The sequence below is a fragment of the Cornus florida genome, unplaced genomic scaffold (genome assembly GCF_030987335.1).
Source record: "Cornus florida cultivar Cherokee Brave unplaced genomic scaffold, ASM3098733v1 CherokeeBrave_3.0.0_Hap2_Chr06, whole genome shotgun sequence".
Lineage (NCBI taxonomy): Eukaryota > Viridiplantae > Streptophyta > Magnoliopsida > Cornales > Cornaceae > Cornus > Cornus florida.
Genome location: NW_026775576.1, coordinates 71,289,878 through 71,305,730, shown reverse-complemented (window position 1 = coordinate 71,305,730; position 15,853 = coordinate 71,289,878). Strand labels below are relative to the sequence as shown.

Genomic DNA, 15,853 nt, shown 5'->3' with positions numbered 1-15,853 from the left:
ATTAGAATTTGGCTTATTTTGTTCATGTCTGAAGATTAATGAAGAAATGTTGGTGGTTTGTGTATTCGAGATTGAAAAAATATTTGATTTGATCCATTGAAATCCGTTTTTGCTTTCAATTTTATGTTCTGATTTAAAAAATCCCCATAGGGTACAATAACAGACAATAACATAATAACAAGGAGAGAAAAATTATAATTTTTTTTTTTTAATATTTTACATTTTTTTTTTTTTTTTTTTCTCTCTCTCTACAATTATATTTTATTTAATAGGGCTATACGGACGTAATCCTTGTAGGTAAATGGTAGTAGAAATGGAGATTTTACAAAAAAAAAAAAAAAAATTCTTTGAAAATGTGTTTACAAACAACAAATTTTGGATAACATTTTCGACTGCATAAAGAAGATGCGGCACGAGTTTGTGCTACACCATTTATCATAGTTAGCAGCTCCAGCTCCGTATCAAGGTCATGATCAATATGTCACTAGCATCAATATCGTCACCCAACTATAATAAAATTATTTATTAGTTTTATTATTATTATTCATAGTAGGAACATTCATTAGTACATAACCAGTAGCCACAATGATACAACTCAGAACAATTCTCAGAAATTAACAGCATCACTCGACGAACACAAATTAACAACATCCCACTCAACAAACATTTATTTAACCCAACCATTCCATGCAATGCAGGACACTACCCATCCAAACTAGGGTTGTGGCAACCCCACCGTGGAGGCTGGTTGCGGTGGTGAACTTACTGTCGGCGGTGACCTGGGGTTCTTCCTCACATATTTTCTGGCCCAAACATGTTTCCCATTGATGGTGAACTTGGCTTTCATTTGACCATGGAGGACAACATCAATGATGGGAACATAACGACACACAACGCGAGCGTATAGTACTTGTTCATCCTGCTGCACTTCTTGCATATGAATGACTTCAATAAAATCTCCAAATTTTCTGTCAAAACCGTTCCTCCATATATTAATCACACAATCGTCAAATAAAATGAGAGTGAAAAAAAAAAAAAAATTAAAAAATTAATGCATTTTACTCCTATATACACACACACACACACACACACACTAAATATACGCATATATAGAGAAGAGAAGAGAGGGAGATTACCCAGTGAAGAAGTCTCTAACTTCAGTTTCGGATATTGGGTACCCTTTGGAAAATGTCAAGAAGATTGTCCTATCATCTTGTGGGACTTCCTTCTCTTCCACAGGAACAGAGAGGCTAAGACGGCTCAACCGATCACCCAACTCACTGTTCAAGAACTGGCGCTGCATCGCGAGATCGTAAGGATCATAAGCGTGCACCATGTGATTAGGATCATAACTCGGCCAAAACTGCTTATGATCGAGTACTGCTCCCTCATTTTCCAAGTCTAAATGTAATGGCGCCATTAGAAGGGACTGATAGTAACCCATCGGTACTATAGTCACATTCGGCACCACGTTCTTCTCATTATTTCCAGAACTACTGCTCGATTCACCAACCATGTGTGTATTGAAAAGAGACTTGATTCGAAAAATTCTTCTCAATATGTCGTCGAAAGCTCTTGCACATACCTCATTCATGATCTTTGTCACTCCACGAAGAATGGTAAGCCTGTTTTCGTGAAAGTATTGAATAGCAACACTCTTTCTTAATAAAGCTTTTAGTGTAGGGATGTCATTTCCCTCCGGATCAGTGGGAAAGTTATCTGTCTCTATACATTTCAAGCACGTTACTGTCTCATCGGCAACGGCGTTAATAAAAGGCACCGGAGTTGACAGCAGTTTCTTGACCAGACGCGATTCGTAGCCGGCCCTTTCAAGCCACAACCAAAGTGCCATGACTTGCATGGACTCGGCAGGGTCCCGGCATAGGTAAAAGATTAAAATGGAGTATAATTCGCGGTCGATGGAGTGAAATAGGTTGAAGTCTTCATCGCTGATTGCAGGACTTGAAGATGATGAAGACGAGGAAGTTGAAAAAAGCATTGTGTATATATATATATATATATAAATAGTTGTGTGTGAATACTCGTGTATACGTTGTTGGGTAGTTTTGCACGAAGAATTAATGATTTGAAATATATATATAGTGATGAATGGCTATCGTGTGGAACTTGAGACGCGACTGTTGGGAGTGAAGCAACATGAGAGAGAAGGTGCCATTGATGCAGAATATAAGGAAAGTATGAGAATTTTATTTATCAGGTTTCTAGACGCAACCGTTCGACTATGTGTAGTTTTTAACTTACAAAAAGTTTGTGAGTCTACGATTTGCCTCGTTATAATGTGGACCATTATTTATAAATAATACTAATGCTGACATGATAAAACTTCGTGAAAAAATGATAGATGTTTAGATTATAAATCAGAAGCGACGATTGAATATAGATTTATTTTATTTTTTATTTTACAGATGAATATTCAAGAAAAACATTTGTGATATAAAACCAGGTTATTTGAAATTTTATTTAGATGGATCCATCAGAGTCCACCCTTGAATCTGTCAGTATCTAAAGGTTCACACCACATCAAAATTCTTCTCTCTTTATCGGTGAGAGAGTGCATATTCTAAGATGTATGCTTTTATCTATTCATGTAACAAATATATATACTATTATAAAAATATAATATGGACCCAATATTGATGGATAATAAAATTTATAATACAAACACTGCTAAATTTTATTGAAATGCTTGTGTTACTACCATCTCTATTTATAGGAGAAGATCTATCATTACATTTAGGAGCTAATATTTTAAAATTTGAAAATTTTAGAACACTCTTGTATGTATTAAGATATTTATAAGGTTATTATATAATTTTAGAATGTTTTAGATAATGTTAAACCCAACATAAATCACTCTAAACAATTTGTAAGTGCTTATAAAAAGTATTACATCTGTTTTAAAACAAACGTTCTATTTTAAGAATCGTGACTTACAAATTTTGAGACAGAAAGAATACTAGAAAATACGACTTGCAAAGCACGTTTTAAGAATGGAGGTGTAAAAATATATATATATATATATATATATATATATATTTATCTATATATAAATTCACAAAGATTTAAGTAAATAGAGAAGGAAGAGAAGCTAACCTTCCCATCTTTTTGAGGTGGGTAATTAGACCCAAAAAAAAAAAAAAAAATATATATATATAAATAAATAAAATTACTAAAACATCCTACATCATTGGGCATTAATGTAATTTCAAAAACTACCCCACACCTTCTCTCCCTCGGTCTCTCTTTCTCAACGCTGTGTAGGTTATTATATCAACCCATTGAATTCGAATAAAAAAAATCATGGACATACATGGTAGATAGAAAATATCACCTAATTGTTTAAATTTTTTAGTCAAAGGGGCAAGTGTCTAGCCGTTAGTCTACCATAGAATCAAATCTGGCTTTTAATTTGGTGTCATGCCAAACACATATTTGATATATGAATGATTTAAAAAATACTAATTATAAATGATGTATTAATTTGTTATTGGGCAAATTGTATAAAACCCCTTCACTTTTAATTTTTGGCAAGAAACTTCTTAAAAAAAAAATTAACACATTTTTTTTTTCTTATTATCTAATGAGAAAACTACATTTAAGTAAGCTTAAGAGTCCTAAATTAGAAAGTAGTCAAGTTTTAAAGTTTAATTTTCACTTTAATTGAATTAGGCAAAATAATTACATATGCATTGAGAAAAATTATTCAGGTTTAAAATGACCTCAATCTCTTATTCTAAAATATCAAATTGTTTACTTAAATTAAATAATCCCTTCACTAAACTTTAAAAATAAACCATTTTGTAATTTAGAACTCCTCATTCTACTTGAGCGTAGTTTTTTCTTATCTAATTTGTTGCAAAGTGAGTTATAATGACACAAATGCCCTTCAATATAAATTAAAAATTTATTTTTGATTTTTTCCTTTTTAATTTTTAACAAAAAAATTAAGAATATATATATATATATTTTAAATACACACCATTAAAGTGAAATTATAATACGAAAATGCTCCTTAATGTAAATTTAGGTTGTCATAAAATGATTATCCTTTTAGGTTTTCTTTTTCTTTTGAATTTTTTTTAATTAAAAAAGTAAAAAAAAAAAAAAAAAATTATGCCAAGGTATTCTCATTTTCTTTTTTATAGATGTACCATTAAGAAAAATTGTAATTTTTATGAATTTTAATTTTATATTAAGAGAGAAATATTTTCTTAAATTTATACTAAAGGCTTTTATGTCAAAATAATATTACTCCGACTTTGCAACAAATTAGATACTTACACAAATTTTATGTTAACTACTGAGTTTCTTGCTATAAATTGAAACTAGATGAGAGTTTTATGACATTTATCCAATTTGCCCTTTGTTGTATTCAAAAGTGAGTCTTTTTTTTTTTTTTTTTTGTATAAAGTGTTTCTCTCTTTTTTATTTTATTTTGTTTTTGTGCCTCAATAGTAATTTCCTGTGATGATTTGTGTCATTTGCGAATTCTAGATACAAAAAGTGTGTGTATATATATATATATATTATATGACTTTTGAAAACTAAACGACTTGTTGAATAAGTCAATCTTTTGAAGTTAATTAATAAAAAATTCATCATAAAAGAGGTATACTCTAAAAAGAATAATAGTTCAAACAATTAAAAAATACTGTACAAAAGTAATAATAATAATAATACAGTAATAAAAAAAGGGTCCTGCACTTTTGGGCGTTTTCCCCGCCTCACGAAGAAGGCAATAGGGGGCACTCGTGTGAGAAATCAGTTAGTTGACCTGCTAAAATTCTGCAACTTTTCAGTCGGATCTGAATCCTTACGGTTACTCAAATCCAACTTTTTTCCATCATCTAAACAACATTTTCCATTCATTCCATGCATATACCACATCCAACACATTTCTAAATCCCACGAATCAAGAATCAAATTAAATTCAAAGAGTACCCACAATTTACACCCCCATCATTTACCGGTTAAATTCATCTCCACCGCCGGTGTGCCATGTCACTCCGGCGAACTCGGGTTCTTTCTCATACATGCCCATTTAAGGTAAGATTCAATCTCAATTTTATCTCAATTACCATATAATACTTGAACCTGTTTCTAGTTAGCTTTGTTTAGATTTGTGTTATGTTCATTAAACAGTGGTTTCTACCACTTTACCATGAAATTATTTGGGCGGAAGAGACACTATTGGAATACAAACTTGGTGGATAGTTTAAACTCGTGAATTACACACTCTTAACAAATTAAAAAAATACAGTTAGCATATATATGTATATATCATAGACAAAATACTGATTTTGGTAGGGAAATATATACATTTATATATTTATATATTCTGATTTTGTTCTTGTTGCAATAAATTGGTTTCCAAGGCCAAATTATTATTAATTTCTTTTATAAGATTCCAAGTTTTGTAATTAAATTCCCAGGGATTGACTCAAGTAGTAAGAACTTGGCCTGTGCCTCAAGAAGCATCAGGTCTAAGGTTCAAATTCTCTTGGGTGCAAACAATTCCTCGAGAAGGGGTGTGAGTATCAACTAGGAAAAAAACAAAAAAATTTGTAATTAGGTTGAATTATAGCATTTTTTGTATATTGCTCCGTTTAATAAACAAAATACTGATTTGGGTAGAGAAATATATATATGTATATGTATATATATATTCCTATTTTTTTGTTGTTGCAAGAAGTTGGTTTCCAAGGTCACATTTTTACTTGGATAAGATTCCAAGTTTTACTCTACATTCTGTTGAAGAGGATGGTTATATTTTATGAATTTTGATTAATTTTATCAGACAACCGAAGGGGCTTTTAAGTTATATATATTATTCCACTATGCTAATAGGGTTGGGCCTCCTGTGACAGATTCTAATTTTTTACACAACCTTGGAATGCCACATTGTTCTACTCATTCTGTTGAGGAAGATGGCGATATTTTTGTGAATTTATGATCAACTTTTACCACAAATATACTAACTTGTTTAGCCAGTTCATCCTTGTTTGATTGTATGATAATAATAATTTAATGATATTGAGTTTATTCAACACTTTGTTCCTCCACCCCAAATAAATACAACTATAGTTGTTTATTGCTTACTGCTAGGTTGTTTTCATTTTTATTTATTTTAAATAATAAAATAAAATAAAGAGCATAACCAATGGCTCACAGGATAAGGTTTCTTATTGGTATTTCTATTAATTGGTCTCACTTTTCACATGATCTTCTCATTTTTTTCTGATTCCATATATATATATATATATATATATATATATATATATATATATAATTTTTATCTTTGAGTTCTTGCAGTGCTGGAGCACAATGGATTAAGACGTTTAATAGAACACAAATAGAGGGAATATTACAATCAAGAAGAAAGCTTTATGCAGAACTACAGTAATTTGGAGTAAAGAGGCATTGTATTTTGGTTCCTTTCGAATTTCAAATATTATCCTGCACCTAACATCATCAGTATTAGCAAATTAATGGTTCTCGTTGTGGTTTCTCTAAGTTGTTAGTGAAGTTCAGAATCTCTCTATGATGGAAGTCACTAACGGGTACATGTCAAATGAGCATCAGGAGCAACTTCGATCAACCTCAGAAAGTGCGGATCCATTATCTGTTTCTCCATTAAAGATCTCCTCATCCCCAAAGTCTCCAAGATCCCCAAAGTCACCACAATCCCCGAAATCTTCAAGGTCCCCAAAGGGTCATGATCATAGTAAGCATGGCACGAACAAGGGCAGCCCACTTAAGAATTACAGGCATTCACATTCTGGAAGAGATGGCCGCCCTAAAAAAGGCAATGCATTACTCCTAATAATCTTTACAGCACTGGAGTTATTTCTTGTTTGAGACCAAAAAAGATGCTTTTTGTCTAATAATTAGAAACAATTAAAACCGTGATATAGAGTATGAAAACAAATAATTGGTAGTTATGGTTGTTAAGAATCTGCCAAAATCTATTTGTCTTGGGTAAAAATGATGCCACAGCTTAAGAAACAGGTCAGTTTCGCATTCTGTCTTTCATGGGCAATATGTTTTGTGGTCAAGTACTTGCATTAAGTACTTGCTGAACTTTTAAACTCAAATATTTTGTGGTTTATTGCTCATTGTGCATAACTATTATCATTATGCAGGTGGTTCTGGGGGAAAAGGAACTTGGGGTGGGTTACTTGATACGGATGACCAATATGTCCCCCTTGACCCCAACGACCCAAACTACACCAGCAATGAGGTATGTAATTAAGATCTCTTGATTTTTTTTTTTTTTTCTTTAAATGAATCAACATCATTTTTTTGTTTTTGTTTGGAAGACTTATGTTATTGTTGTCACCATGAATTATCTTTTCTCAAGAGAGGGAAAGCTGTTGGTTTTAAATTTTGAAGTTTTAATCTTATTAAAGCTCCTTGCTAATATCGATGGATCCCAAAATGAAATTAATTTTTGGTTGCAGGAAAAGGAACAATTAAGTGCAAGAAAATCGAGTGCAACATTTGAGGAGTATAAAAAGAAAGCTACAATAATTGCAGAGGAATACTTCAACACTGATGATGTTATCTCAACTGCCAATGAATTAAGAGAACTAGGAATGCCAAGCTATAACTATTATTTTGTTAAGAAGCTTATTTCTATGGCTATGGATAAGCATGACAAAGAGAAAGAAATGGCCGCCGTTCTGTTATCATCACTTTATGCTGATATCATTGATCCACCACAAGTATACAAAGGTTTCAGAAAACTAGTGGAATCTGCAGATGACTTTATCGTAGATATACCAGATACAGTTGATGTTCTTGCACTGTTTATAGCTCGAGGTGTGGTTGATGACATACTTCCTCCTGCTTTTTTGACAAAAGAAATTGCCTCCTTACCCAATGATTCAAAGGGAGTTGATGTCATTAAAAGAGCTGAGAAGGGCTATTTATCGGCCCCTCTTCATGCAGAAATCATTGAGCGCCGTTGGGCTGGAGGCAAGAACAAAACTGTTGAAGATGTGAAAGGAAAGATAAATAATTTGCTGATAGAGTATGTAATGAGTGATGACAGGAAAGAGGCTTGCAGGTGCATTAAGGATTTGAATGTTCCATTCTTCCATCACGAGATAGTGAAACGGGCTATTATAATGGCCATGGAAAGGCAGCAAGCTGAATGCCAGCTTTTGGATTTGTTGAAGACGGCTGCTGAAGAAGGTTTGATCAATTCAAGTCAGATATCAAAGGGATTTGGACGGATTATTGACAATGTCGATGACTTATCGCTTGACATCCCAAATGCAAGGAGGATATTGCAGTCCTTGATCTCCAAGGCAGCATCAGAGGGGTGGTTGTGTGCCTCATCTTTGAAGTCACTGTCCCTACAGACTGGAAAATCATCGTCATTAGAAGATAGTGCCGCAAAATCCTTCAAGATGAAGGCTCAATTCATAGTTCAGGAGTACTTTTTGTCTGGTGATGTTTCAGAGGTAATTCATTGTCTAGAATCAGAGACCTCTTCTAATTCCTTGGCCGAATTGAATGCTATATTTGTTAAGAAACTGATAATTCTAGCGATGGATCGAAAAAATAGAGAGAAAGAAATGGCTTCTATTTTGTTGTCATCCTTGTGTTTTCCAGCTGATGATGTCGTAAATGGCTTCATCTTGCTGCTAGAATCTGCAGAAGACACTGTTCTGGATATTCCAGTTGTTGTTGATGATCTTGCGATGTTTTTAGCAAGAGCAGTGGTGGATGAAGTCCTTGCCCCGCTGCACTTGGAAGAGATTAGGAGTCAGTGTTTGGGACCAGACTCAGTTGGGAGCAAAGTGCTTCAAATGGCAAATTCACTGCTAAAGGCTCGACTTTCTGGAGAACGAATATTAAGGTGTTGGGGTGGTGGAGGGAGCAGCAGCAGCAGCAGGAACGGATGGGCAATTGAGGATGTCAAGGACAAGATCGGAAAGATTTTAGAGGAGTTTGAGTCTGGGGGGGATATGAAGGAAGCTTGTCGGTGCATAAAGGAGTTAAGCATGCCATTTTTCCACCATGAGATTGTTAAGAAATCATTGGTGACAGTTATGGAGAAGAAGAATGATAGATTGTGGGGTTTGCTTCAGGAGTGTTTTAGCATTGGACTCATTACGATGAATCAAATGATGAAGGGTTTTGGAAGAGTGGCAGAATCTCTTGATGACTTGGCTTTGGACGTGCCTGATGCAGAGCAACAATTTACACGTTATGTTGACTGGGCCAAGACTGAAGGGTGGTTGGATTTATCATTTTGTTTCACCAGATCAGGACATGCAGTGGAGAATGGCTCTTGTTCATGATGCAGAGGTGCACTCTGATATCTGAATTTTGTCTGCCTAAAGAAACAAAGAAGTAAGTAGAATGTGGAAAAACTAGGATAGGATTTGGGAGAGAAATTTCTTGGGTGGAATTATTCTTTAGCTTGCTAATTCATTTTTTTGGAATATACAATATTGTTATATAGATTGACATTGCGCCATATGTACTGTACTCTTGCAGCCATCTTTAGGTTTAATTTTATCGGTGTGCTGGTTTTTTGCTTAATCTCATTATGTAGTTGTTATCGGTAACATGTGCATTGGAATCCGTTTCATCATCAATAGCTGAAAAGTTGTAGCTCTCTCAAACTTGTGTTCACTAAAGTTTATCTCCCTGTATTCCCTTGACCTCCTTCAACATCTTTAAAGCACACTAAACATGATCACTAGGCCAGGACTTGAAATAGGTACAACAGAGGTAAATGGCAAGTAGAATTTGAACATCTGGTGCCAATTAATTTTCTCCTTCTGGGTGAAGCAAAGTCATAGTGAACTTCTTATTGTTGTCTTTTCTGCCACCCTGAATATTTCATATCTTTCATGATTAATGACAAGCTTGAAATTGCTGAAGAAAATCGATCCATGGTCACGAGTCTCGCATAAATAAGCATTTCTGAAAGTTTAGATTTGTACTTCGCATTCCTTTATAAAGGGCTTGGATCAGGCTTCGTTTTTGTTACTCTTTTCACTTGTTCCCTTAAGTTATTGCATCTATGCATGATTTGCATACCTTAAGATTATTGCAGACAAAATCATATTTTTGATATAATTTTAGTGTCAGAAGAAATGTATTGGATAGTTTATGACTTATGAGGATTTAGTGGTCATGGCAAAGGCAAAGGTGCTAGTAGAAGCAGTGGGACTGGCAGTGGTGAAATTGAAAACAATGTGAGTCCTAATCCAGTGGTATAGCTGTGTAAGTCAGTCCTTTAGATGGAGACTGCGGTGGGGATTTTGGTGTTAGTGATACTAAGTTTATCGCCAGTGGTTTGCACTGGAGGAGATGATAGCTGCTGAAATCATCTAGGCAATCATGGTCATGGCCGGTTTCACTGGAGATGTGGTAGCGGCTGCTCCATAGATGGTTTTTTTTCCTGAGATGTTATTTTAACTGTGCCTAGTTTTGGATCCACTGCAATATTGGTTCCGCATAGGAGATTTTCAACGTAAATATTCTTAGTTTCGATATTCTTTACTTGACCAAAAAGAAAATTTTTTTTTGAATGAATTTTAGTGCTCTTGAGATTTTGACAATCTGATTGAAAATTTTACTTCAATATTTACTAGAAATTTTATGCAGTCTTGAACAGCAGTGCATAATGAAACACTTTCTGTTATTTGACCGTGTTTGTCTTTTTCATTGTAGATTCGGATTAATTCTTATGGAATGCATGTTCAATTACTAGTGTGCTTGTTGATGTTTGAGTTGTAAGAGTTGAGATTTTCACTTAAAATTAGTACTGTTAAGTTGAGATAATGCTCAAGGACAGAATTTGATTTAGTACAGCTATTTTGTTTCTGATTTAGTATTTATTTATTTATTTTAAACTGGAATCAGGTGGCAAGGTCATCTTTGGGAGAAGTTTGAGGTGGTGGCACTCCGCTTGCCAGAGGGGAAGGTACAGTGGATTCTTGATGTTAAAATCCGGAGAAAATGAAGAACGGTTTCTTAGCATATTCTGTTCCGATGACAATTTTGGTCTGATTTGAGTACTGAAAATTATTGTAGTGATGAAGCTAAATCCATGCTTCTAGTGTTGAACAAATTATTGATGTTCTTTGATCTTTGCATCCTTTGATCAAAGATGGATTTGTTTTATTATATGAGAATTCTGTGCTTAGTCCACAGCATGTATGTTTTGTGCTAAACATGCTCTTAAATAAGATGTGATATACTCCTATCTTGCTGAAATGCTTATAATGCATGGTAGGAACTACATGGAGGTTCCAGTGTGCTCCGTAAAACATTTTTTGGGAATTTTTTTCCTTTCCTTTTTATGATTTTTTCATTTTTATTTTTTATATTTAGATTTCATAGGTGTATAACTGCAAAATAAGAAAAATACTAGTGTTTATTGGTAAAAAAAAAATAAAAAATTTAGGGGGGTAATTGCCCCTGCTTCCTCTTTAAGTCTATCCCGGGTCTAGGTAGTGTAAAATAACTTGTCTAATTTGTCGAAAATTGATGGGTAAATTATTTTTGATAGGTTTTAATATTTTTTGACAACTTACAACTAAACACCAAAAAAAAAAAAAAAAATTTTCTAAAATTTAGTTTACAAACAAACAGAGCTACGGTGGAGGTTAAAATGTTTACTTTGTTAGAGCTAGGCTAAAAATATTTGTTGAATGATCATTTCCCATATTTATCTTTTTGATGCATAAAAAGATTCATTCAGCTCTCCATATAAAAGGCATGAATAGTGTTGTCTGGAGAATTTATCTTAAAGGTTGTTGTTGTAGGGGATCAAGCCCCTAATGCCACTTGGTATATCTGACGACACCAAAGTCCACTCGAGGCGGGTACTTTGGCAAACTGAAGGACAAGGAGTCCACGCGCCTCAACCGAGACACTGGCAATCGCATTTATGAGCTTCAGCTACCGCCGCCTTCGAAAGGATAGGCATTTAATGTAATAGTAATTAGCCTCAAGGTAAAAAGACTAGGATATCTCTATTATATCTAGCATAGCCATCATTGCTACCTTACTGGAAGTCTCGAGGGACTTCTGTACTCGTGTAAGGGCCTGGGCCTATAAATAAGGGCTGAAGCTCCTAATCACCAGAGATTCCATTGTTTGTATTTAGATATCTTCCCATTTATTAAATAATATCGATTTCCATTAAAAAACCCCCACAATTTGGCGACTCCGCTGGGGATGTCAGTACAGAGCCAATGGATCTGAACAATCACCTGGAGCAATCTTAGCATTTCGAGCAGGATAAAGCTTCTAGTTACGGAGATGCCAAGACGATAACTAGTCGAGACCAGTCGACGTACGCAGGACCACACATGTCCACATCGCAGTCCCTACAACAGACTCAGCGAGATTTAGGAGAGCGCCTGGCTAACATAGAAACCATGTTACTACAAGATTTTCAGTTGAAGTGTGACGACCCTGGATTTTTCAACCCAGTGTGTTCTATGATGACCCGAAGCGGATCCATAATACGGAAGCAAAACAAAAACAAGTCCTTAGAGATGTACGTCATCCCTAAGACACAAGAATGGCCCTTCGAGGAAATTCGAGACTCAACGGAAGCAAAACGGAGACAAGGGTATCAAAACCCTACCAAAAGAATGACCAAGGGTAAAATGGTCATTTTACCCTAAAAGGAAGGAATTTGACTTCCAACAAGTCAAATGAGATAAAAAAAACATTCAAAAACATCATTTGGTAACTTCATATGAAGTCCCAAGGCTAAAGGAAGTGAAATCCCAAATGAACCCTATCTTGGTTCTAATCAAATCTGACACCCTCTCACTAAAATAAGGATATCTTGAGATAGGAGAAGAATCTGAAATTGAAATTGGTACCATTGGAAAGTTTACTTCGACGTGGTCAATTTAGACTCAAGAACGGACCAATTCGGAGTTGAAACGAAGAAGTTACGGCAGTTCAAAGTTGGAATGCCAAAGTTGAACCTGCAAACAGGTTCTGGAAGACTTGAACCGATTCAACCCCCCTTGAACCGGTTCAACATGGACAGAACATCCATGCTGGACCAAAATCACATCTTGAACCCAAACAGTAGAAAGAGTGAAATTGTAGAAAAATGAGTTTGGAACGCGGTTTTCAAGACCAAGATGACATTTTTCGAAAAAATGTCGTGGAGAAACTCCCCCTGAAATCACATTTTCTATGTGATGGAGTTGAGACCGGAAATTATTTTCCAAAGGAAATCCCCAAATTGCCCTTAAGCTGAATTTTTCAACAAAAATGTGAAATGAGTCCATAGAAGGCTCATTTTACCAACGAAAGGGTTTTTTCATGAAAACGATCATGCACGCAAACGTAAATAGTGATTTTGAGCGCGCAGGAATGGTCCACAGCTCCCGGAAATGGCCGAGTCAAAATCCGACCCCCCGACGGCCAAAAAGATGAAAATAAACTTGAAATAGAAATTTTGAAATCCAAAATTATGAAATGCTTTCAAATTATCATTTGGCCCTTGGACACACTTCATGCATGATAAATAAGACCCTATGAAAGAATGAAAATGGAATTCCCACACCCGATGCAAACATGGTGAGACAATGACTTGTGATTTTTCAATATTTTCATAAAATTTCATGAAATCAAAATTTACATTGGATACAAAATACATGTTATTGGCCTCCGGCCTCATCTCATACATGTCAAATACAATACAAAAGGTGTACTTATGTAAACATTACATATATGAAATCAAATCTACACATTTTGACATAAAAGGCTATAGGTGGCATTTCAAGCCAACCTTTACAAGAGTCATGAACAAGAATACACTTAAAGAACTTCAATTCATCGAAACGATCCCGGGATATTGTGCATCCCAAACCAAGGCATTCATACCTGACAAATCACCTGGTAACTTTGGGGTGAGTAAACAAGTTTACTCGTAGGGAATGAGCATACAAAGACTCAACTTTTTACAGATTTTTACATTAACATGAAACAATTCGAAAGGGACATGCCACCTAACGTCTATGTCAAAAGTGAGACTCAGGGATCATCTCAAGCTACATTAGCAATTGAAATGAACTACGACATACAAGTATACATGCTCAAGTATACTAAACAATGTCAAAGCATGTTATACGATATTCAAGCATATATTTTCAAGTATACTAAACCATATTAAAACAAGTTATGCAACATCCAAGCATATCTACTCAAGTATACATTTAATATGAAAAACTCGTAAATCGAGTACACAAACACAAGTATACCAAACTAATAGGATTTCGCATGTGACAAGTATACATAACACAAGTATACTAAATAAAATTTAAACTCATGGAGCAAGTATACAAGCTCAAGTATACTAAACAGGATTCAAATATCCAAGTAAGCATTAATTCTCAAGCTACAAGTAATCCATGATTAACAATTTGAAATTAAATGCGAAATCAAATAGTGGAAAGATTAGGACATGCGGTCACTAGACCAAGCAAGTATTTTCGGGTAATTACGACCCACAAGGTACCACTTAGTACGCATTTATGACTTAGAAGACTCTTATCTTCGTATTAGAACCAAACCCTAGCTATCACGTAATTTATGTCCTCACAAGCTTTCCAAAATCAATAAGTTCAAAACTTATACAAAATCAAATGCAAGTTACCACATTCCATACACAAGTAAGGTTGAATCCACACAAACCGTGTCCTAAAATTCAGGTTTAAATAGTATATGACATGTCAAGTCTTCAATATGCAATTATATACAAAACAAGAATATCTTACAACAATTGATCCAAATTACCATCTTAAGCCACAAATACTAAATAAGCTACAATTTAGTAACAAGCCTTCAAGGTAATCAATTGTAATATTCTGAACAAGCTATATACCTACACAAGAAATATTTAAACAAGCTATTCAAGACAATGATATCACATATCATGCTCAGTCAAATTACCATCTTAAAAGGCCATAGGTACTAATTCTACAGCAAGTTAGTAGCATGCTCACAAGGTAATTAAACATATTATATTTCATGAGACTATCAACCTAACATGAAAAGTCTCTAGATTTCAAATCGATTCCAAATAACCTCAAATTGATATATGTTAAACAACATAGCATGGTTATTACATATATCCCATCAAAAGTGCAAAATGAGCAAGACATTATCATGTAGAATTTAATTAATTAAATCTCTATATTTCAAAAGTTATTCAAATGATCCCGAATAAATATATATCAAGGACTAAGTCATGGCCATGCCATATATCAAGTCAAAAATGGAATACAAACAATGTACAATAAAGTAGAATTTAAATCAAATTAAATTCATTAAATTTCTAGATTTCAAAACTCATTTAAATCATCCCAATTTAATATATAACAAAGATCAAGTCATGGCCATGCCATATACCAAGTCTAAAATGAGTTATATGCAAGTTATGATAAATCATTAATTTCTCAAATTAATATAAAACGTGCATACAACTTATATTTCATTACAAAAGCAAGCAAAAACCTTTAGATAATAAACTATAACACCTCCTACCTCAATAGAGAATTGAATCTCTATAATCCTAAGTAACCAAACTCAAAAATGGAAAACAAAACAAGGGTTTTGAAGAGGAGAGTGAGAGGAAACTTTTGTCTATCAAGGTTAATGGTCCAAGGTGAGTGGAAGGAGGCCAAAATGAAGAAATAAGCTATTAACCAAGCTTTTCTCCAATGGTGGCTAGGTTAGGGTTTTGAAGAACAAGGAAATGAAAAAGATGAAAGTGAAAAAATAGTGAGTGGAGGATCTAGTAATCCTCCACTCACTATGTGCTCTTGCACTA

At 34.3% G+C, this 15,853-nt stretch overlaps 2 protein-coding genes across 4 annotated transcripts; one reads left to right on the top strand and one right to left on the bottom strand.

Moving 5' to 3' along the window:
• Positions 1-715: 715 nt before the first annotated feature.
• LOC132314311 (uncharacterized) lies at positions 716-1,999 on the bottom strand. The gene is made up of 2 exons (XM_059813187.1): positions 1,137-1,999; positions 716-968 (listed from the first exon to the last, which is right to left on the bottom strand). Exons 1-2 carry the CDS (start codon positions 1,997-1,999, stop codon positions 716-718), a joined length of 1,116 nt encoding a protein of 371 aa, XP_059669170.1.
• Positions 2,000-4,725: 2,726 nt separating this feature from the next.
• On the top strand, positions 4,726-11,262 carry LOC132311965 (MA3 DOMAIN-CONTAINING TRANSLATION REGULATORY FACTOR 2-like). 3 transcript variants are annotated; one of them, XR_009483144.1, is made up of 6 exons: positions 4,726-5,067; positions 6,334-6,826; positions 7,164-7,261; positions 7,482-9,339; positions 10,717-10,778; positions 10,909-11,262. XR_009483144.1 is itself a non-coding variant. In XM_059810148.1 (5 exons), exons 2-4 carry the CDS (start codon positions 6,562-6,564, stop codon positions 9,330-9,332), a joined length of 2,214 nt encoding a protein of 737 aa, XP_059666131.1. In that variant the 5' UTR covers positions 4,726-5,067; positions 6,334-6,561; the 3' UTR covers positions 9,333-9,339; positions 10,909-11,262. The 3 variants fall into 3 exon arrangements, 1 of the variants encoding a protein (XP_059666131.1); XR_009483143.1 differs by lacking the exon at positions 10,717-10,778 and having other exon boundaries at positions 7,482-9,384; XM_059810148.1 differs by lacking the exon at positions 10,717-10,778.
• Positions 11,263-15,853: the final 4,591 nt, after the last annotated feature.